Below are 25306 nucleotides of genomic sequence, written 5' to 3' on the forward strand. Positions count from 1 at the left end.
ATAGGTCAACAAAAGTCAACAAAGGTCAAAATCGAAAAATGAAAATATCCAAATGTTAAAACCTGTTCCTTTTTTGAAACTATAAAGCTGAAACAACTGAGCTGTTAACACAAACTGGCCAAAAGGATGAGGTAATTGTGTGCAAAGTCTCTTTTTGAAACGCATCCTATGCGAGTTATGCCCCAGCCCCAAAATGTAAACAATTAGTAATTCAACCCGGATGTGCCACGCCCACATAAGTTTTTTTGTCATAGGTGAATTCAAAGTGTCTAGTTGTATTCCAAATATCAAGGTTCTACATCAAATAGATCATAAGATATACATACACCAAGCTCAAAAAGACGCAAATATTGTAAAAAAAACCTCAAATTTGAAAAAATCACCAATTTCAATTTTGCTTTAAAAGAACGATTGTTATATATCTATGTAAAGGGCATAAGAAGCACATTAGGAAACCGAAAAAATTAACCCTCTAGGTTAAGTAGGTCACGTGCTAGAGCAGACCAAAGTTGCGAATTTGGCTTTTTACGGATAGCTATAAAACCGGAAGTACATGTCGGAGGTCAAAGGTCAAAGTATCAAATGATAGCCAAGGTCAATGACCTTTGACCCTATGAAGGACAAGGTCATCAAAGGTCAAGGTCACATGGTGTGATCGTTTAAAGCTTTAAAAATTTTCAACCGGAAGTTGCAAAAAAGCAAAAGCGAAATTCAAAATTCGGCTCCCAATGTTTTTTGCGCAATTGATTACAGGATACATTCACATCAAATTTGAGCATATCAACTTTTACCCTGAGGCCCCATTTTGAGTTTTACAAAAGTGTGTTTTTTCAATATGGCGGCCAAAGTATCACTTCTGGTCTGGATTTTATTTTAAAATCGGCCATAAAATTTTATTTGCCAAAGATCAGCCAAATTTTGTTGACCTACATAAATTACACCGGAAGTTATTCAACCGGAAGTAGATTTGAAGTTCAGTCGCTTTCCTGTTGAAAATCGGAAATGACGTACAAAATTTGACTGTATCATATTATTGACATTAGTGAAGTCTCTTTGCATTTAAAATTTCAGATCAATCGATGCAAAAGCAAAAAAGTTGCAAAAAAATCGAAATATTTGATCGAAAAAAGTGAGCGACGAATTTTCTAATTTCGTAATTTTTCAAGTGCTATCAGGTCAGAAATTACAGGTAGATTTTAAAAATGAAAACCCGAAGAAAATCGATGCAAAAATGCGCCTTCTAGAGCCGATTTTCGACTTTTTGCACATGTTGAACTGTGGCACTTCCGGTTTTGCAAAAATGTTCCTATTTATATTTATGCACATCGTCACCTATATAGAAGGTCTATGAAATTTGAAACGTTGCTGCAACTACTGCAGTCTAAGCTCGGGAAGGTGTGGACGAAACGAAAAAAAAAAAAAAAAAAAAAAAAAAAGAATGGACATTTCGATTTTGAAAGCAAAGTCCCACAATTACTTCTATCTTCTTTTAATTCTTGTAGTTGATTTGAAACAAGTTTCAATGTACTACCAATACTTTCTGTTGACTCGTCAACATGTGTGAAGATAAAACAACAAATTCACGTGCAGAGAGACGGTGACATAGCGCTGAATGATAAACAAAGCATTCCTTTGCTATTTGAAACACCTTCAGAACAGCGTCCCTTGTGGCTAACTAGCAACAGGAGAAAACAATTCTAGTTTAATTCATTTCATTCAACCTACAAGAATTTTAATGAAACATTAACATTTTGATAGGTCCTCAACATAACTCTTTTCTTTCTGTGTTTTCTTTGATATCAGACATTATTTTACCGAAAAACGGAAATAGCAGAGAACTGTGCTACCTTTATTTTAAAGATTAACAAAATATACGTTTATTAAATTCAGACCAGAAAACATATAAAATACTCTGAAAATAAGAAAAAAGATATTGTGACATTGATAGGACTTTGTCATGTACAGTCTTCCATATTTGCACCTTTGACCATACATACATAAATTCTTGTGTTTTTTCCTTTCTTTTTTGTTAAAGTATAAAGGGCTGTATTTTTGCGTGTATAATGCGTTTGTCCAGTTTGGCAAGTCCTTTTAAAGGGACATATAGGCCTTTTTTTTGACTAATCATACTTTATTCTCAGAAATTGGAATTTTTAGCTCAGCTAATCACCAATAGTGTTCACAGCTCAACAGCGAACTTTGAGCCTTCAAATGTGTGTCCAGAATTATCTGCATTTTAATGTTAAGATAGCTTGCCAGGCAAGGTAATATACGCTAACTGGCAGCTTTGATTTTGAATAAAAAGAAATATTCAACCTTCAGTCATACACTTCTTTTGAACTCTTTAGGGCGATACTGAATAATATTGTGTATGAGTTATTGCCCGTGTTTTTGAAAAGGTGTTCAATTTTTGGCTCGTGAAAACTCTAGAAGGCAAATATTCAATCTTCAGCGCTGGACTGAATAATAAAACCAAGTTTTGTCAAAATCCAGCAAGAATCATGCCTTTTAGTGTTTAAGAGCTAAATTTGAAAGCGTTTTCAAGCACAAGGGCAATAACTCATACTAAATATTTTTCGATTCTTCTGATTTTCAATAGGGTTCATCCTTGGGTGATTATGAACAATCATGCCAAGTTTCATTAAAATCCATCAAGAATTGTTCCTTCTAGAGTGTTTACGACTTTGGTATGGTTGTTTGTAATCACCAAAGGGTGAAACTTATTAAAAATCAGAAAAATCAAAAATATTTAGTATTAGTTATTGCCATGTTCTTAAATGGCTCGTAAACACTCCAGAAGGCACAATTCTAGACAGATTTTGATGAAACTTGGTGTTAGTAATCACCCAAGGATGAACCTTAACGAAAATCAGTATAATTATACACCCACATTATAATGTGTAATAATAATAAAACTTTACATCAAATACCATCTTTTAATCCCCAACGAAAACTTGATGTCAACTTTTATTATTTATTACACCAAGTTCAGTATACATCAAATGAATTGCTGTACTACTAGTGGTATTGGTGATCCCATGTAGTTTGTTTCTTCCCCTGATGAAGTCAAAGCTTTTTTGACGAAACGTTGGGTATTAAAGGATGGTATTTGATGTCAAGTTTTAGTTTGCGATATCAGCATCCGCCGGAAGCGAACGTTAACTTGTCATCTACCTACCTACCTACCTGTCAAGTTTTATTATTTATTACACCAAGTTCAGTATACATCAAATGAATCGCCGTACTACTAGTGGTATTGGTGATCCCATCAAAAAGTCTTCTGTGATTGGTTACTGCTGCCTGTTTTTTCTTTTTGAAATCACCACATTACAATGTGGATGTATATTGTTGTCACCCATGTCCGTCCATCCGTCGGTCCACAATTGGCTTGTGAACGCGATAGAGACTACAGTTTTCATCTGATCCTAATGAAATTTGGTGTCATCATTTATATTGATGAGACCTTGAACAAGTTCGATAGTTATGATTTTTCGATGAACGGTTTTTGAGTTATTGCCCTTGACTTAGCCAAAACGCGTCATAATTGGCTTGTGAATGCGATAGAGACTACAGTTTCATCTGATTTGAATGAGATCTTGGACAAGTTCGATATTCACGTTTTTTCGATGAACGGTTTTGAAAAACGCGTCAAAATTTGTTTGTGAATAAACTACAGTTTTCATCCAATTTAAATGAAATTTGGTGTGAATATTTATAATGATGAGATCTTGGTCAAGTCTGAAGTTGGCTATATTTCGATGAACGGTTTTTGAGTTATTGCCCTTGATTTATGAAAAACGTGTGAAAATTTGTTTGTGAACACAACAGAGAGTACAGTTTTCATCCGATTTAATTGAAATTTGGTATGATCATTTATAATGATGAGATCTTAGTCCAGATTGAATTTGACAATTTTTCGATCAACAGAATTTGAGTTATTGCCCATGACTTAAAATCTTATCAAAATTTGTTGGCAATAGAGGTGACAGTTTATGTCAGAATTTTATTAAATAATGTGTCCTTGTTTAAATCAACAATACCTTGCACAAATTAGATTTTTGGTGTGATTTGCCACAGATAAGTGACTGCCCTTGATATACTGAAAATGTATGAGGAAAGTGGGCGTATCTTGCTAGGCAACCACTTGTTTTTATGTTGTGAAAACTCTAGAAGGCAAATATTCAACAAGTATTGAATAATAAAACCAAGTTTCATCAAAATTAGTCAAAAATTGTGCCTTCGAAACTGTTAACGAGCTTATAATCGACCGCATTTTCCAAAACAAGGGCAATAACTCATACTAAATATTTTTCAATTTCTGATTTTCAATAGGGTTTAACCTTTGGTGATAAAAAACAGTCACACCAAGTTTGGTTAAAATCTCACAAAAATTGTTTCTTTTAAGAGTGTTTATGAGCTGAAAATTGAACACGTTTTCAAGAACAAGGGCAACAACTCATACTAAATATTTTGATTCTTCTGATTTTCATTAGGGTTCATCCTTGGGTGATAAGAAACAAGAATTGTGCCTTCTATAGTGTTAACGGGCAAATCTCTACAGGCAACATTTCTTTATGGATTCTTTTGATTTTATATGCCCACATGTAGTATGGACTTGTTTTCACCTTGTCTTTCAGTCTGTCCATTCACATTTGACCTGAGAACACTACAGACAGATTTCTTGTCTTTTGATTGTTTGGAAATATATCGAATTTCGTTGTAAGATTGATGTATGGGTGAAGAATTGATTTAATGTTTTGGAAGTGTATTCAATATTCACAATTCTTTATCTTTCAGATACATATAGAGTCTAAGTAATTATAAAAATGCCGAAAAGCATAATACATGCACAATATACTGTCTATGTGCAAGAATCAAGACATGCGTTAAAAACTAGCCATGATGCGATACAATAAAGGTTGTTTAAAATTCTCTATAGACTAAACATGAACCAAATGTGAATGAACAACAAATAATGATTTTGTACTTGCAATCAAAGCTGGTGGTGGGCGTATTTCAGCTTGCTTTGCAAGTCTATCTTTTCATATTTTCAAAACATAAAATAGACCTTGCAACACCCTAAATGATAAACTGCTGATGTATATACCAGTACAATATATGTTCAATCTGTTTTTATCAAAAACAAATTTGACATATGAATGTCTTGTTTCACTTATATCTCAAATATATTGTCACCTAGATGTTGAGTAATGATGATGTTGTCTCAATTAAAACTACTGAATCAGAAGGAAGATCTGTATTAGAAATAGCAGATGTTGTTATTGATGATGAAGGTGACTATGTTTGTAAGGCTTCTAATCCAGTTGGAGTAACCTCTACAAAGGCATTTATATCAGTTAAAGGTAAATACTTGGATTTATTTTACTATTTCTCACTAATTCCAGTATGTGTATTGTCGGCATCTATTGTACATCAACAGTTTTCAAGAAATTAAAGTGCATCATAATATGGATAAACAAATGGATAATGAAGTCAGCATTATCCAATAAACCTAATGCTCTTAGACTATATGTAAACTTGATAATCAACTATAAATGAATGCTAGGATATTTGTTGCCCAAATTACATTACTGTTTGTCAACACTAATGATGGTGGCTAATTGTGACTCATTGCAGTTTCTAAATGACTTTTTTATGGAATTCTGGCCAGAACTCACAGCCAAAACTGCATGTTATCTGACAGGATCGTCTGTTAGTTGATGAATGTAAAATGACGAATTTTCACTTAAACAGAAATGACGTAGGACTTTAACTTTTCGTTGTGTATTTTGAATTACTGCTCTAATTCTGAATCTATTTTGACCGTTATTTTTCTTTTGTTCATTACTTTAAACTAATGACTAAAGGATAGCACTTAAAGAATTTTAGATTTTGACTTTGGTCCGTCAACATTTCTTGTGAACACAATAGAGACTACAGTTTTCAACTGATTTTAATGAAATTTGGTGTGATCATTTATATTGATGAGATCTTGGTCAAGTTGAAATTTGATATTTTGATGAACGGTCTTTGAGTTTTTGCCCTTGACTTAAGAAAAATGGGTCAAAATTTGTTTGTGAACACATTAGAGACTACAGTTTTCAATTGATTTTATTGAAACATGGTGTGATCATGTATATTGATGCAATAATTTGATGTATTTGGGTTATTGATATTGATTTTTAAAAATTTGGTGGAATTTCTTAGCAAAAATAACTGGCAGTAAATATATATATCATTGAATTCAAACTATTAAAATTTCTTTAATATGAGATAATTCATATTTTAGTCACTAAAGGCTGTTTTATCAATTCTGACAGCTGTCAGCTGGCGTATGTTACCTTGCCTGGCAAGTTATCTTTTTGTTTCAATTTTAGCATTTTTTTCAACTTATACAATTTTATTTCAATCAATCTGAAAAGTTATATACATTCTATTTGCAAACAAAATTCTCTTTTCAGAATTTTTGTATCTCACTTCCGGTTTTGATGTCAATTTACATTATTTTAATGTTTATACCATCAATTGCTAATAATCACGTGGGAGCGGATTTTTAAATTTTGATTTTGCTTTTTTGTTATTTCCTGTCGATTTTTTTCAATATTGGCCAAAACTGATAAGGCTTATATTCTGTGACCTTGACCTTTGGTGACCTTGTGAGCAGCACAAATATGTCTTCATTTTTATACGCCCTCATGAAATGGGGTAATAAATAATAAAACTTGATATCAAATACCATCCTTTAATACCCAACGTTTCGTCAAAAAAATTTTGACTTCATCAGGGGAAGAAACAAACTACTAAATACATCTTTTTGGAATCACCACATGAAATGGGGGGGCGTATATTGCCGTCACCCAGGTCCGTCCGTCCGTCCGTCCGTCCGTCCGTCCGTCCGTCCACAATTGCTCGTAAACACTCTACAAGACGGAATTCTAGACAATTACCAGTATGATATATTCAACCTTCAGACATACACTTCTTTTGAACTTTTGAGGCGATACCGAATAATATTACCAAGTTTCATCAAAATCTGTCAAGAATTGGGTCTTCTAAAGTGTTTACAGACTAAAACTTGAACGCGGTTTTAAGAGCAAGGGCAATAATATTTTTCTGATTTTCGTTAGGGTTCACAAATGTGACCACGAACAAAATCTATCTATAAAAATATTTACTTTTTATACGCCGACATGAAATGGGGAGCGTATATTGCCGTCACCTCTTTCCGTCCGTCTGTCCACAATTGCTCGTAAACACTCTACAAGACACAATTCTTGAAAACGCGTTAAATTTTTAATTCGTAAACACTCTAGAAGGCACAATTCTTGATGGATTTTGAAGAAAATTGGCATGAGTGTTTGTTATCACCTAAGGATGAACCCTATTGAAAATCAGAAAAATCGAAAAATATTTAGTCTGAGTTACTGCCCTTGTTCTTGAAAATGCGTTCAATTTTTAGCTTGTAAACACTCCAGGAGGGACAATTCTTGAAGGATTTTGACTAACTTGGCATGAGTGTTTGTTATCATCCAAGGATAAAGCCTATTGAAAATCAGAAAAATCAAAAAATATTTAGTTTGAGTTATTGCCCTTGCTCTTGAAAATGTGTTCAATTTTTAGCTCGTAATCATTCTAGAAGGCTAGAAACTTGCTGTGAATGTTCGAAATCACCAAAGGATGAACCCTATTGAAAATAAGAAGAATTGAAAAATATTTAGTATGAGTTATTGCCCTTGTTCTTGAAAACGCTTTCAAATTTAGTTCTTAAACACTAAAAGGCATGATTCTTGCCAGAATTTGATAAAACTTGGTTTTATTATTCAGTCCTGCGCTGAAGATTGAATATTTGCCTTTAAGAGTTTTCACGAGCTAAAAATTGAACATGTTTTCAAGAACAAGGGCAATAACTCATACTCAATATTATTCAGTATCGCCCTAAAGAGTTCAAAAGAAGTGTGTGACTGAAGGTTGAATATTTCATACTGGTGATTGTTACTGTACTGCTAAATATTTTTATTCAAAATCAAAGCTGCCAGTGGGCTTCTATTACCTTGCCTGGCAAGCTATCTTTGAAAATGCTTCAATTTTTTAGCTCATAAACGCTCTAGAAGGTTCAATTATTGACAGATTTTGGTGAAACCTGGTGTGAGTGTTTGTTGTCACCCAAGGATGAACTCTTTCATAGGAGTTTTTGCCTTTGTTCTTGAAACCACGTTCAAATTGTAGCTCATGTTTCTTGCCGGATTTTGACAAAACTTAGTTTTATTATTCAGTAATTGAATATTTGCCTTCACGTTTCACTCATACTCAATATTATTTAGTATCGCCCCAAAGGTTCTATTATTAATAGATTTTGACGAAACTTGTTGAGAATGTTTGTTATCACCCAAGGATGAACCCTATCGTAAATCAGAAACATTGAAAAATATTAAGTATGAGTTATTGGCCATGTTCTTGAAAACGTGTTAAATTTTTAGCTCGTAAACACTTTCGTAGGTAGAATTGTTGACAGATTTTGAAGCGACTTGGAGTGAGTGTTTGTAATCACCCAAGGATGAACCCTGTTTAAGAATATTTATTATTAGTTATTACCCTTGTTCTTAAAAACGCGTTCAAGTTTTTAGCCTGCTAACACTCTGGAAGGCCCAATTCTTGACAGATTTTGACAAAATTTGGTAAAATAGAAGTATAGGACTGAATATATTTCACACTGGTAATTGTTACTGTACTGCCAAATATTTTTATGTAAAATCAAAGCTGTCAGTAGGCGTATATTATCTTGCCTGGCAAGCTCTCTTTAAGCTATAAATTGGGAGAGTATGGTATGAGTCTGAAGTCTTTATTCGACTTATATACTGTTTCCTAATTGAATAATTGGTAAATGTGTTGAAGGATCAATCAAGATTATCTCCCATGTGATGTGTCTCAACATTGCAGGAATTCTCAGAAACATTTGGAACATGTTATTCTACATTTCAAAACTTTTACACCTATAACATATAACAAGAAAGTTGTTCTTAAACATATCCCTCAAAAGAAGCTGCGGTGGCTGAGTGAGTTAGACGCTTGCTCACTAACCTGAAGGTCCCGGGTTCAAACTTGGCATAAGTCCAGATAATACCTTCAGATTTTTCAACCTGGATTCCTCTATTGTAAGAGGGGCTGGCATTTAAAAAGTGTCTAGTAGTTCGGATGGGACAATAAACCGAGGCTGTGTGTGTTACAGGCTGTGTACAGATCTCTCGACAGTTGGAAATTGACAAAGAGCAGGCTATTGCCACTGTCCTGACAAAATTTTCCTCATTGCACCCTGCCTGGTGTTGTCCATCTTCATTAGCCCACAAGGTTTAGACAAAATTTGTTTTGCCTACATGAACAAGGTCATGTGACAGAGCTCTTAAAAGATAAAATTCAGAATTTTCAATAGGTTATCAAGCTGAATTAAACATTGGACACTTCAAATGAATAGATCATTGGGTAGATATCATCAAGGGCATTTAATATTGTTCAGGTTACAAGGTCATCAAAGGTTAAGGCCACAAGATAATATCCTTTGAGGTTTTGAAAGAAAATAGACTCAACCACAAATAAATGAAAAACAAAATTGAAATTAAAAAATCTGCTTTCCATATTTTGTCAGCAATTGATTGGAGATTCAATAAACATTAAACTTATGCAAATCAAATTATCTCCTTGGGCTTAATTTCGAGTTTACAAAAGTTGGCTGCTTAATTGATCCAGGGTCTACCTATCTATAAGACGGCACCAGACAGGCAATAAGGAAGCTACACATTATTCTAAAACACGTCTGGGTCGAAGACAAACTTCTTCTGATGGTGTACAAATGTTGAAATGATTGACCTGCAACAAAGTATAAAAATATAAAACCGTTGTGGATAGGTCATTCAGTGTAGCAGGACCACACCTATGGAACAAGTTAGCTAAACAGTTAAAAACCTGTAAATCTGTTTACTCTATTGAGAGAAAGTCTTAAGATATTTCAAAAAGAATTTTTCAGAAATTTTTAGAATTTTGAATCAAGAAAATGCAAGTTTACATGCAAATTGCTTCAAAACCAACATCAAAATTTCTTAAATAGATATTTGTTCACAATTACAATGTCTACCGTCCTGTACCTTTTTAGATCGAACAATATAAAAAGGAGAAATTGAAAAGTTCAAATTCCAAAAGTAAGCAAGTCAAAGAGTCAAAATTTGGAAATTCTTGAATTGCTATCCTGTAACCATTAGTTTGATAAAAAAAAATGAATAAAGTTTGATCAAAATCAGTTAAAAAATAGAGCTGAAAAATTGAAAAAAAGTGGGAAATTCGAAAATATTCTTTTGCAAATGCAATACAATGCAGTTCAAACACACTGCAAATTGTCATTACAAAAACTGCAATAAACTATTATCCAACTCTTGGACAGTAAAATTATACTGTATTATTGTTATCGGGTGAGAGTCAAAGCAAATGAATGACCACACAGCGAGTGATGTAAACTAAAACAAACCCCTGAAAGTACAATAAATATGATTATATAACAATCAGAGAAATGGATAAATTAAAATAACATAACTATGCTAATACATAAAACACAAACTATAATTCTAATGCCACTTTAGTCACACATGATGAATATAAATAATGAAATATTAAAACAACAACAAAAAATTAAATATACAAATACATACCCAGAAGTTGAGGGTTTAAACTAACTATCGAACTGGCAAATAATACGGTGAAATACCTCAGTAAGCTTAGAAATACCAATACTCTTATTAAAGACTATATTTTTACCATAGTAATGTGCAAAAACTAAAATACTAAATATTTACAACAATTACCACAACTGAACTTAAAACTGAACTACAACTGTATGCAAAATACTTGAGAATGCCAAGCCAGTACACACCAAATCGTGTGAATTCAGTCTTCAAATTTCCAAAAATTTGTTGGTGTGTACATGAATATGTGGTCGTATATTGTCGTCGCCCCTGTCTGTCGGTCCGTCCGTCAACATTTCTTGTGAGCACTATAGAGACTACAGTTTTCATCTGATTTTGATAAAACTTGGTGTGCTGCTTTAGATTGATAAGATCTCGGTCTAGTTCGAATTTGACATATTTTCGATGAACGGTTTTTGGCCCTTGACTTAGAACGCCTTGAAATTTGTTAAAAATTGTTCTTGAGCAGGATTGAAGCTACAGTTTTCATCCGATTCTGATGAAACTTATTGTGATCATTGGAATTGATAAGATCTCGGACAAGTTCTAACTTGACGCATTTTTGATGAACGGTTTTTGAGTTATTGCCCTCGACTTACGAAAAACGTGTCAAAATTTGTTTGTGAGCACAATAGAAGCTACAGTTTTCAACCGATTTTGATAAAACTTGGTGTGATCATTGGAATTGATAAGATCTCGGACAAGTTCTAACAAGAGATATTTTTGATGAACATTTTTTGAGTTATTGCCCTTGACTTTGTAAACATGCGTCAAAAGTTGTTTTTTGCCCTTGAATAGAGCTGTGTGATTTAATTGTTTGTTGTATTTGGGTTATTGATATTGATTTTAAAAAATTTTGTGGAATTATTCAGCATAAATAATTTCTTCAATATGAGAAAATTCGTACTTTAGTCACTAAAGACTGTTCTATTATTTCTGACAGCTGCCAGTGGGTGTATGTTACCTTGCATTGCAAGCTATCTTTTGTACACTATATTACAATATGCTCATTCCTTTTGAAAATTACAAAATATAAATTTAATGGAGTTGTAAATTGTACCCAGATATAATGTACTAAGATATGGTAAAATAAAAACGCAACTATTGATAATTATTGTCTCTCAAATATCTGTAAAGAGTTGTTCTTAATCCTTTATGTGTATCTTCATCAAACACTTAGTTTTAGTAGAATAGCAGGAACCAAAGATGTTTGATCAACAATTGGAACAGTGCAAATTGATGCTATCCCGATACACATACACAAATTTAAAACCTCTTTACAATTCCTTTTATGATATGATATATTTTCTCTTCTAGAAGCGGAAACATTATCACATTCTGAAAATGACTCCACCACAACTTTAAAAAATTCATCCAAAGATATTCCTAACATACTTGATCATTTACAAGGACAAACAGTTAAGGATGGGGAAACTTTAACCTTACAGTGTTCTATATCAGGTAAGTTGGTCCTTTTTTACTCTAATTTAAATTTCTTATTGGCTTAAAGTCACACAGAAAAGGCGTTCTTACTGCTACTGCTACTGCAACAGGTTGCTATAAGCGTGTATGACACGCCAGGTATCATGCAGTTGTTGCCACTTACCATCGAGGTTCGAGTCTGTCCTAGAACGGGTTGAGAATGTCATGAATGTCGTCAGACAAGCCTTGTAACACCTCCTTGTGCGGTATAAAAATGCAGTACACGTGACAAAAACGCAATATGGTCGCATAACTTACAGTTTGAAGTCAACTGTTCTTCAGTTTTTTAAGGACTTGACCACGACCACTAGTACATTTCCAGTCAATGTAAGATCGCAAATGGTCGCAGTCTGGTGTGATGGGACTATTAAAAAGACCTCGATTTATATCATTGTTGCTTCCGTTGGGCGGAAATTTTGGTGATTGTGTCAGATCGAGACCCAATCAGGGACTCAAACTAACCAATCCTATCATACATATCTAAACTGAAGATCACTGAGAACTGAAACTCTTGAACAGATCATATACGAGCGTAGAAAATTGTTTAAAATCTAATGACTTGTATCACAAACTTGTAGGGCTGCAAAGATCTGAAATTGCAATTTGATACACTAAACGATACGCATTAAACAAAATTATTTATTTCAATAGTAATCACAATTCATTTATTAGATAAGGAAAGTGAGAAATAGGAGAAACAATTTTGTCGTTATCTAGCACATGAGAACATTTAGAAGTAGAGAATTGTGAAAAAAATGATGTTTTCACAAATTTTGACATAAAAATTATATACTTAAAACATTAAATCATGACATATTTTCTTATAATCGCACAACAGTAAGCCAGATTTAAATTTTTTTTGTCATATTTGAATGAATGGTTTTAAATCAGCCCATAGGCCATAACAAAATAATTTTCTGTACCCGCTTATTAATTTTCGAAATTTTATTTTTATATCTCTCTATGTGGACGTATATTGTCTTCACCCGTCGGTCCGTCCGTCTGTCCGTCAACATTTGCTTGTAGACGCTCTAAAAACTAGATTTTTTGATGGAATCAAATGAAATTCGGTATGTGTATACATATTCATAAAACGAAGATCAAGTTCGAATTGGAGCTATTTTTGAAGCAGAGTTATTGCCCTTGCCCCAAAATCTGAATATGCTATTACTCTCTTAGTTTTCAACCGATTTCGATGAAACTTAAAATGGATGTTATTGGACCTAAATCGAAAGGTTTGAGAAAGTTTAGTTTACTTCTGATTAGATTTAAGACTTTTTCAAGATTTAGGCCTCTTCGTCAGTTTTGAGGAGTTATCGCCCTTTAACCTCTATAGAATAAGTGCTTTTATCAACATCAATTGCTCGTAAACACTCTAAAAACTAGATTTTTTGATGGAATCAAACGAAATTCGGTATGTGTAGACATATTCATAAAACGAAGATCAAGTTCGAATTTGAGCTATTTTTGAAGCAGAGTTATTGCCCTTGCCCAAAATCTGCATGCCGTGGTGGGCGTATATGGCTGTGGTCCACTATCTTTAAAATTAAAAAGTAAAATTCTGTATGTATCCGAAAAGCTCCCATGTATAAATTTTTAGAAAAGAAATTTTTTGTCCGTATGTCCATACATGTATTTCAGCAAGAAAAACATTTTACTTTCGAGAAATAAAAATGGTATCGGAAATGATAAAATTATGACCAGTTAGCGCTAGATCATTCTCTAGTGAGTTCTGACTGCAGTGAGAGCATGTTCTTATCTGTAGAATGTATTCTATCTACTGACTATCGAATGCACCTGATCACGCTGAAGGTCAAGGCTATCTCTACATGTAAACAAAGCCAGATGGGTGATCAGTGGAAATTTGAGATATAATTTTGTTTGAAAATGATCAAAAGTTTTCTGTACATGATGTTGTGAATATTGTTCAAGACAGTGTTAGCAATATATCATGGTATTGTCAGTGATGATTCCGATTAGGAAATCGGTATTTTTACTCAATTTGATGATGAATTTTCGTAAAATTTTACTCAACAAAAGAGGACAAGCTGAGGTTTAGTCCTCTGTAAGCAAGAAATCCTACCTATATCAAAGGATGTCATTGCACTTTTCAAAAAAAATTAAACAGATGATCCAGTAGCTAACCACCTCATCCAACAAAACTATTCAGCTGAAAATCTAACAGTCTAACTGCAATTGAAAGAGTTTTGTCTAGTCAGGCATAAACAAAAAAAACAAAACAAAACAAAAATCAATTTTTATACACCCACATGAAAGGGGGGACGTATATTGCGTCACCTCATTCCGTCGGTCCGTCCGTCCACAATTGCTCGTAAACAGTCTACAAGGCACAATTCTTAACTGATTTCGACGAAATTTGGTATGGTTGTAATCACCCAAGGATGAACTCTATTGAAAATCAGACGAATCAAAAAATATTTACTTTGAGTTATTGCCCTTGTTCTTGAAACGCTCGTAAACACTCTAGAAGGTGCAATTCATGACGGATTTTGATGAAACTTGGTATGAGTGTTCGTTATCGCCCAAGGATAAACCCTATCGAAAATCGGTTAAAATTGAAATATATTTAGTATGAGTTATTGCTCTTGTTCTTTAAAACGCGTTCAATTTTTAGCTCGTAAACACTCTAGAAAGCACAATTCTTGATGGATTTTGACGAAATTTAGTGTGAGTGTTCATAATCACCCAAGGATGAACCCTATTGAAAATCAGAAGAATCGAAAAATGTTTAGTATAAGTTATTGCCCTTGTTCTTGAAAATGCGTTCAATTTTTAGCTCGTAAACACTCTAGAAGGCACAATTCTTGACGGATTTTGACGAAACTTGGCATGAGTGTTGGTTATCACCCATGGATAAACCGTATTGAAAAACAGAAATATTGAAAAATATTTGCTATGAGTTATTGCCCTTGTTCTTGAAAACGCGTTAAAATTTTAGCTTGTAAACGGTCTAGAAGGGACAATACTTGACGTAATTTGACAACACTTGGCATGAGTGTTTGTTATCACCCAAGGATAAAGCCTATTGAAAATCAGAAAAATCGAAAAATATTTAGTATGAGTTATTGCCCTTGCTATTGAAAACGTGTTCAATTTTTAGCACATAATCACTTTGATGAAACTTGGTGTGAATGTTCGTAATCACCCAAGGATGAACCCTATTGAAAATCAGAAGAATTGAAAAATATTTAGTATGAGTTATTGTCCTTGTTCTTGAAACCGCTTTCAAATTTAGCTCTTAAACACTAAATTCTTTCTGGATTTTGACAAAACTTGGTTTTATTATTCAGTCCTGAAGATTGAATATTTGCCTTCTAGAGTTTTCACGAGCTACAGATTGAACACGTTTTCAAGAACTAGGGCAATAACTCATACTCAATATTATTCAGTGTTGTGCTAAAGAGTTCAAAAGAAGTGTATGACTGAAGGTTGAATATTTCATATTGGTGATTGTTACTGTACTGCTAAATATTATGTTCAAAATCAAAGCTGCCAGTGGGCATATATTACCTTGCCTGGCAAGCTATCTTAAAGAGATTTTGTCAAAAAAAATTACCCTTTAACTTTGAATGGAATTTTGAAAGAGTTTTTCAAGTGTGTCTTATCATTTAATGGTGTCACCTAAGGTAATTTCTAATAACTTTGAATTGCATTTTCTAACAAACCGTTCATCTCTAAAGAAATCAATTGGTGTGCTGGAAAGCTCTGAGATGTCAAAGACCTATTTTAGAAGACAATATCCCTTTTAGAAATTCACTTGTATAGTTCCTTAATTTAAGATCTAAAACTATACAAAAAAAATATTGCAAACATCCTTCTTAAAATTTGCCAAATGATAAATGTCTCGCCTTTAAAATACATGAACAGAACTTGAATACTTCTTTGAGTAACTAGAAAGAGTGGATAGAAGAGACGGATAAAGCTTGAATTTGAAAACACGATGTGGGGGTCACAAATATTCTATAATTGAAATCAAAGTAGATCAATCTATTTGATAATATGCATACATTTCACGTAATATTTCAGCAAAAATTGAAATCTTATGATGTTTTGCCAACCCAATTTTATGATGGCCACCTGAATCAAAAATAAAATTGTCTTCACGTGAAAAGATAGCCAATTTCGATAGAAGTACAGATCTATCTAAAAATAGCCAAATGAAGTCATAAAGTTACATAAAACAACATTTAGTCAAACTCAAATTAATAAGCGCTACAATATTTTTCACTCTTTTCAAAAATAAGACTATTTGATAAAATATATCTCTGTAATAATAGGAGTAAAAATTATTTTGAACAAATTCTCTGGATATTTTGACCGAATCTCGCAAGGGAAATCCTTAAATTATGACGTCACAACAATCTCATTAGCATAAAATGACAAATATTTTACATTCGACCGATAAGAAAATGGAATTGTTGATACACTTGTGGATTAAAACTGGTTGAATCATATCATTAGAAATTATGATCAACATTGCAACGTATCATTACAAACAATGGAAAATAACAAATTTTTCCACTGGGAAATCGTATTTTACATGAAATTCTGCAGAGGACACCTATGACAAAAACTAAACTAAAATGTTGTGGAACCCTCATTTACATAAAATAACAGAAGGAATACGTACAATTTCGACACTATTTTGGTTAGAAAACGAATTTTTATTGATATACGCCAGCTCGACGAAAGTCCCAGTCCGTCGATCCATCCGTCAACATTTTCTTGTGAGCACTATAGAGACTACAGTTTTCATCTGATTTTGATAAAACTTGGTGTGATGCTTTAGATTGATAAGATCTCGGTCAAGTTCGAATTTGACGTATTTTCGATGAACGGTTTTTATATGCCCACATGAATATGGAATGATACAGAAATTGTGAGGTAAAGCTGACAAAGGAGGTGGTATCGTTATTTGGGACCGACAAGACCGACATCAAAGAATGTGAGAAACATCTTCAGGACGATTCAGTGTATCAGAAGGTAGGGAAAGATAATTCTAATGAAATCCATGATCAACTGAAAAATTTAATTAATTCATTGAAAATTGATGATAAAGAGAAGGAAGCTATCCTCCATAGACCAGTTAAGACACCAGCCCACTTTTACATTCTTGGCAAAATACATAAAGTTAAAACTACATCAAAAATTCCACCTGGCAGACCCATATGTAGTCAGATAACAAGGCATCTCAATGGCTTGACTGGAAATTAAAATAGGTAGCTCAGAATAACTGTCATGAAGTTGTCAGAGACACCACTCATTTTCTACAAAAAATCTCTCAACAACAGTTCTATAGATAGTCACCTACTTACTCTTGATGTTAAGCATCATTATATCTGAAGGTCTTGATGCTTTGAAACATGCTCTGGAGAAAACGAACAACATCAGTCGAGAAGAAACTAATAGCATTCTACAAGTTGCAGACTTTGTTCTGCACAACAATGAATTTGAATTCAATGGGAACTTCTTCGGACAGATCTGGGACATCTATGGGGACACCTTTTGCAGTTACATATGTCAATATCTATATGACCTATTGGATGAATAAATTTTGGAATTCTTTATCTGAAAAACGAGACATATCCTGCAGATTTATTGATGATATTTGGGCTCATTCTACTAAATCACCAGAAGAATCTCACAAATTTTTACATAATCTGAATAATCTTTACCCCAAAATTAAATTTACAATTGATATTGACACAGATAAAGTGAATTTTTCAGATGTAAAAGTAATTAAAGAGGGTAACAGATTAGAAACTGATCTATTCTGTAAAGAAACAGCTCGCCACCACTATCTACCACCTAGCAGCTGCCATCCTAGACATACTTTTAAATCAATACCTTTCAGTGGTGCACTCAGAATACGAAGAATATGTAGTAAGAAAGAATGGGAAAACAATAGATTATTTAAATTTGCTAAACATCTCAAGAATTTTGGATATAAAGACCAAATTGTAGAAACTGCCTTTTGCAAAGCAAGGCAAAGATCACGCCTTGAACTGCTATTTCCCCAACGCCAAGCAGAAGAAGATGAAAACAAAATGAAGACTAGAGCCACTCGTGGCACAGAGTGGGACTTTGCAAATGTAGCAAATTGCAAAAGACCCCGAAAAAATCATCCTTCCACGATAATTAGATCAAGCGCAAGAACAGTCTAAAGTTGAGAAATTTTCATTTTTTAGAACATTCTAATACCGGAAGTAGACGTCAGACCTCACAAATGAAAGTATCAGCATATAGCCAAGGTCAATGACCTTTGATCTTGTAAAGGAGAAAGTCTAAAAAGATCAAGATCAGGGATATACGTCATCAAAATTTCTAATTGCACACGACTATAAAACCGGAAGTTGACATAGGACAGCAAATATGAAAGTACAAATAGATAGCCAATGCCAATGACGTTTGATCCTACAAAGGTCAAGGTCAACAAACGTCAAGGTCAAAAATTGAAAATTTTCAATTTCCAAAACCTGTTCCTTTTTTTGAACTAAGAAGCGGAAACAACCGAAATTCTAAGACAAAGTGGCTCACAATATGAGGTAATTGTATGCAAAGTTCCATTTTGAACAAATGTATACTTTGCGAGTTATGCCCCTGGCCAAAAATGTCAATAATGAGTAATATTACCCGGATGTGGCACGCCCACCTTAATTTTTTTGCATAGGGTAATTGATATTCCAAATGTTATGTTGTGTTTCAAATTTCAAGCTTCTACATTATTCAAGTCAAAAGATATAGGTCAACAAATGTCAACAAAGGTCAAAATCGAAAAATGAAAATATCCAAATGTTAAAACCCGTTCCTTTTTTGGAACTATAAAGCTGAAACATCTGAGCTGTTAACACAAACTGGCCAAAAGGATGAGGTAATTGTGTGCAAAGTCCCTTTTATAACAATCGTATCCTATGCGAGTTATGCCCCAGCCCCAAAATGTAAACAATTAGTAATTCAACCCGGATGTGCCACGCCCACCCCAATTTTTTTGCCATAGGTGAATTCATATTCAAAGTGTCTAGTTGTATTCCAAATATCAAGGTTCCCCATAAAATAGGTCATAAGATATACATACACCAAGATCAAAAAGACACAAATATGGTAAAACAAAACTCAAATTTGAAAAAATCACGAATTTCAATTTTGCTTTAAAAAAGCAATTGTTCTATATCTATGTAAAGTGCATGAGAATAACATTAGGAAACCGAAAAAATTAACCCTCTAGGTTAATTAGGTCACGTGTTAGAGCAGTCCAAAGTTGCGAATTTGGCTTTTTACGGATAAAAAGGTCAAAGTATCAAATGATAGCCAAGGTCAATGACCTTTGACCCTATAAAGGTCAAGGTCATCAAAGGTCAAGGTCACGAGATACAAGCCTTCAAAAATTGAAAAAATTCGACCGGAAGTTGCAAAAAAGCAAAAGTCAAATTCAAAAATCCATTTCCAACATTTTTGTCGCCATCGACTAAAGTATACACCAACATAAAAATTTGACCTATCCAATTCTCCCCTGAAGCCCCATTTTGAGTTTTATGAAAAAGTATCAAATCAAGATGGCGGGCGAAGTATTTTTTTCGGACTAAATTTTATTTTAAAATCGGCCATAGAATTAAGATTAATAACGATATACATCATTCGTTGAAATATTTCAATCACACCGGAAGTTATTCAACCGGAAGTGAAAATCGATTTTCCATTTTAACCGGAAGTGACGCAAAAATTTTGAATACGTCAAATGGTTTACATTAGTGACATGCATCTTTTATCAAAATATCAGATTAATCCGAAAAAAACTGAAAAATGGTCCAAAAATTTGGAAAATCGGCCAAAAAATGTATGCTACGAATTTTCGAAATTTGAAACTTTTTAAGTGCTAACAGGTCAGATTTGTAGAAATGATTGTAGAAATGAAAACCCGAAGAAAATCGATGAAAAAATACGCCTTCTAGAACCGATTTTCGACTTTTTTGCACATGTTGAACTGTGGCACCGGTTTTGCAAAAATGTTCCAATATACACTTAAGGAACATGTCGCCACTACAGAAGGTCTAGAGAAGTTGAATGGTTGCTGCAACTACTGTAGTCTAAGCTCAGGAAGGTGTGTAAATTTCGAAAAAAAAAAAAAAAAAAAAAAAAAAGAATTGACATTTCGATAACAAACCGGGACTTTGCTGAAAGCAAAGTCCCACAATTATTCCATGGACTAACACCTATGACCCTAGACAACCAAATCTACACAAATTGGCCAAAGACACATACATTTTAAGGACAAGCTACAGAATTACAGAAATAAAAAGAAGGAAAATCATTGTGGCAGGACGCAGGAATAGGACCTTGGGAAATTTATTAAGGGAAAACAAATTAATTCAGTGTGTAGAAAATGTGAATATTTCTAAAAGTGTGGGATGTGTACCTTGTAATAAACCCAAGTGCGAAACTTGTGAAAAGATGAACACAACTAACACAATCACCAATAGACACTCAAAATCATTTTATATCAAAGACACTTTAAATTGTCAGAGTAATTTTGTTACATATTGTTTTACTTGTGAATTATGTAAATTTCAGTATGTTGACCCCCTTCAATATTAGACATAACAAATAAAAAGAGCAACATTAAATTGAAAAAGAATCCTAAAGCTCCTCATATTGCCCCCCCATTTTAACCAACCTGGTCATGATTATAAATGCACACTTCTTTAGAAAATTCCAAATGAAAGCAAAAGCAAATATGACTGTGCAGAAACTGTGGATTCATAGACTTGAATCTGTATGGCTGTATGGATTGAATGAACTCAACCCAGGAGGTTTCAAAATTGCTAAATATTAGTGTATTTCCCTCCTTTTCCCCCTTTTTTCGCTTCCTGTTTAGGTTCTTTGGAAAATCCTGAAGTCATCATTACATATTTGTTATGTTGTATCTAAGATTTTGATGTCATAAATCTTCTGAGGTCATATTATCAAGAATCAAATTGCCTCCCACCATTTTGTGATTTGACCCTTTCTTGTTATGTGGTTTCTAAGATTGTGATGTCATATTGTAATTTTAATCTTAACTGCCTTCCACCATTTGTAGTTTGTTTCTTCCCCTGATGAAGTCAAAACTCTTTTGACAAAACGTTGGTTATTAAAGGATGATATTTGATGTCAAGATTTATTATTTATTACACATGAATATGTGGTCATATATTGCCTTCACCCCTTTCTGCCGGTCCGTCCGTCAACATTTATTGTGAGCACTATAGAGACAACAGTTTTCATCTGATTTTGATAAGACTTGGTGTGATGCTCTAGATTGATAAGATCTCAGTCAAGTTCGAATTGGACATATTTTTGGTGAACGACTATTGAGATACTGCCCTTGACTTTGTTAAAATGCATCAAAATTTGTTAAAAATAGGTCGTGAGCAGGATTGAAGCTCAATTTTAAACCGATTCTGATGAAACTTGTGATCATTGGAATTGATAAGATCTCGGACAAGTTCTAACTTGATGCATTTTCGATGAACTTTTTTTGAGTTATTGCCCTTGACTTTGTACAAATGGTCAAATTTGTTACAAATAGTTTGTGAGCAGGATTGAATCTACAGTTTTCAACCGATTCTGATGAAATTTGGTGTGATCATTGGAATTGATAAGATCTTGGACAAGTTCTAACTTGATGCATTTTCGATGAACTTTTTTTGAGTTATTGCCCTTGACTTGTAAAAATGGTCAAATTTGTTAAAAATAGTTTGTGAGCAGGATTGAAGCTACACTTTTAATTGACTATGTAAAAATGGTTCAAAATTTGTTTGTGAGCACAGTAGGAGCTACAGTTTTCAATTAATTTTGATGAAACTTGGTGTGATCATTGGAATTGACAAGATCTCGGACATGTTCTAACTTGAAGCATTTTTGATAAACGGTTTTGAGTTATTGCCCTTGGAAAAACGCGTCAAAATTTGTTTGTGAACACAATAGAGACTACAGTTTTCATCCGATTTGAATGAAATTTGGTGTGATGATTTATATTCATGAGTTCTTGGACAAAAATTCGAATTTGACGATTTTTTGATGAATGATTTTTGCCCTTGAAAAACGCGTCAAAATTTGTTTGTGAACACAATAGAAACTACAGTTTTAAACTGATTTTAATGAAATTTGATGTGATCATTTATATTGATGAGATCCTGGTCAAGTTCGAATTTAACGATATTTCAATGAAAACATTTTGAGTAAGTGCCCTTGACTTATGAAAAACGCGTCAGAATTTGATTAGAGCTGTGTGATTTAATTATTTGTTGTATTTGGGTTATTGATATTGATTTTAAAAAATTTTGTGGAATTACTCAGCATAAAAAACTGGCATATATATATAAACTTGAATTCATCTTAAAAAAAATTGAATTCAATATGAGAAAATTCGTACTTTAGTCACTAAAGACTGTTTTATCATTTCTGACAGTTGCCAGTGGGTGTATGTTACCTTACCTTGCAAGCTATTTTCTTTATATATTCACAATATCAACTTGTTAGGTTTTTATACGCCGACATGAATATGTGTAATAAATAATAAAACTTGACATCAAGTACCATCCTTTAGTACCCAACGTTTCGTTAAAAAAGTTTTGACTTCATCAGGGGAAGAAACAAACTACAAATGGTGGAAGGCAGTTAAGATTGAAATTACAATATGACCTCATAAGGTTTATGACGTCACAATCTTAAAAACCACATAACAAGAGAAGGGTCAAATCACAAAATGGTGGGAGGCAATTTGATTCTTGAAAACATGACCTCAGAAGATTTATGACATGAAAATCTTAGATACAACATAACAAGTATGTAATGATGACTTCAGGATTTTCCAAAAAATCTAAACAGGAAGGAAAAAAGGGGGGGGGGGGATTACACTAATATTTAGCAATTTTGAAACCTCCTGGTTTGAGTTCATTCAATCCATATGGCCATACAGAGTCAAGTCTATGAATCCATAGAGTTTCTGCACTGTCTAATTTGCTTTTGCTTTTCATTTGGAATTTTCTCAAGAAGTGTGCATTTATAATCATGATCAGGTTGGTTAAAATGGGGGGCAATATGAGGAGCTTTATGAACCTTTTTCAATTTAATGTTGCTCCTATGTTTGTTATGTCTAATATTGAAGGGAGTTATTGTCTGGCCAACATACTGAAATTTACATAATTCACAAGTAAGGCAATATATAACAATATATAACTCTGACAATTTAAAAAGTATTTGATATAAAATGATTTTGAGTGTCTATTGGTGATTGTGAATATGAATATGTGGTCATTAATTGTCGTTGCCCCTGTCCGTCCGTCAACATTTCTTGTGAGCACTATAGAGACTACAGTTTTTATCTGATTTTGAAAAAACTTGGTGTGATGCTTTAGATTGATAAGATCTCGGTCAAGTTCGAATTTGACATTATTATTTTCGATGAACGGTTTTTGAGATTGCCCTTGACTTAGAACGCCTTGAAATTGGTTAAAAATTGTTATCATTGAAATTGATAAGATATCGGACAAGTTCTAACTAGAGGCATTTGCGATGAATGGTTTTTGAGTTATTGCCCTTGACTTTGTTAAAATGCTTCGAAATTTGTTAAAAATAGTTCGTGAGCAGGATTGAAGCTACAGTTTTCAACCGATTCTGATGAAACTTGGTGTGATCATTAGAATTGATAAGATCTCGAAAAAGTTTTAACTTGACTCATTTTCGCTGAAAGGTTTTTGAGTTACTGCCCTTGCCTTTGTAAAAACGCCTCAAAATGTGTTTGTGAGCACTATAGAAGCTATAGTTTTCAACCAAATTTGATCAAACTTGTTATGTTCATTGGAATTGATAAGATCTCGGACAAGTTCTAACTTAAGGCATTTTCGATGAACGGTTTTTGAGTTATTGCCCTTGACTTATGAAAAACGTATCAAAATTTGTTTGTGAGCACAATAGAAGCTCCAGTTTTCAACCGATTTTGATGAAAATTGGTGTGATCAATGGAATTGATAAGATCTCGGACAAGTTCTAACTTGAGATATTTTTGATTGAAGTTTTTTTTTGCCCTTGATTAGAGCTGTGTGATTTTATTGTTTGTTGTATTTGGTTTCGGGGAAGGGAGGGTTTGATTCTCCCAAATGTACAGGCCTAGGGTGGAGCAGACACTTTATTTAGAAATTAGGATTAAGGGTGTTGATATTGGGTTTTCTTCTGTTCTTATTCTGATCTGAAATTAGAAAAAATAACTCGCCCAATGGGCGAGAAGTATAGTATCTGTTATATACTGATTGTTTTTAGTTTACTATGAACAATATTATCATTTAAGTTCTTATTTTTTGAATATGCAACTATCATTTTCTGCTTATAGACATGGGGGAATTTCTCTTGAAGGCTCTTATAGTGGGCATGAACTATCTTGCTTGCTCGATTGCTTGTTGTATTAAACGGGACAACAAAGGGTGCTATGCCTACATTATGATGAATATTTAGTCCTACAGGTCTTGCTGTATTCAATGTCTCAATCCAATGGGTTTCCCTAGATTGACGGAATTTGGTAGTTTCATCTTCGGGCAAGTCAATTTCTATACGCTCAATTGGGATTAGGGCGAGATCGTCTATTGAATGGTCGTCGAGGTTGAAATGATTAGAAACAGGCTTGTCTTTCTTTAATTTGATGTCTGACCTATGAGCATTAAAGCGAGTTCGTAAATTATTCTTAGTTTCTCCTACATATTGTTTGGGGCATTTCTTGCATGAAATTAAATATATTACATTTGAATGTTCACATGTTAGATGTTCCTGGATCGGGTACCTTTTATTCGTAGAGTTGCTTACAAAATAACGAGTTTCTGATATAAAGGGACATGTTTTGCATCTACTGGACAAACATGGAGCACTTCTTAAACCTGGAGGTACTTCGGCATAAAGTCTGTTTTTAGCTGCTATCTGTGCTAAGGTGGAATTTTTTATGTTTCGTAAAAATCGTTTAGAGTACCCACGCTCTTTCAGTTTTGAGAAAACAATCGTACAGGCTTGGTTGAAATCAGAAGATCTTGACAAATTCGATGAAATCGTAA

General features: G+C 33.5%; 2 protein-coding genes across 2 annotated transcripts in view; one reads left to right on the top strand and one right to left on the bottom strand.

Annotated features, from left to right (window-relative positions):
* Positions 1 to 5200: 5200 nt before the first annotated feature.
* LOTGIDRAFT_163161 (hypothetical protein) lies at positions 5201 to 12901 on the top strand (the record flags this gene model as incomplete). The annotated part of the gene is made up of 3 exons (XM_009059224.1): positions 5201 to 5363; positions 12045 to 12188; positions 12861 to 12901. The coding sequence occupies 3 exons, from the start codon at positions 5201 to 5203 to the stop codon at positions 12899 to 12901; spliced, it is 348 nt and encodes a 115-aa protein (XP_009057472.1).
* An 11495-nt stretch (positions 12902 to 24396) lies between these two features.
* LOTGIDRAFT_163162 (hypothetical protein) overlaps positions 24397 to 25306 on the bottom strand; it is a gene marked incomplete at both ends in the record, with an annotated part of 4022 nt that continues 3112 nt past the window's right edge. Inside the window, one exon of the mRNA XM_009059225.1 lies at positions 24397 to 24456. Coding sequence (XP_009057473.1) covers positions 24397 to 24456 — 60 coding nt within the window. The remainder of the gene's footprint in view (positions 24457 to 25306) is intronic.

Source organism: Lottia gigantea (genome assembly GCF_000327385.1).
Source record: "Lottia gigantea unplaced genomic scaffold LOTGIsca_38, whole genome shotgun sequence".
In the NCBI taxonomy this organism is placed as follows: Eukaryota; Metazoa; Mollusca; class Gastropoda; family Lottiidae; genus Lottia; species Lottia gigantea.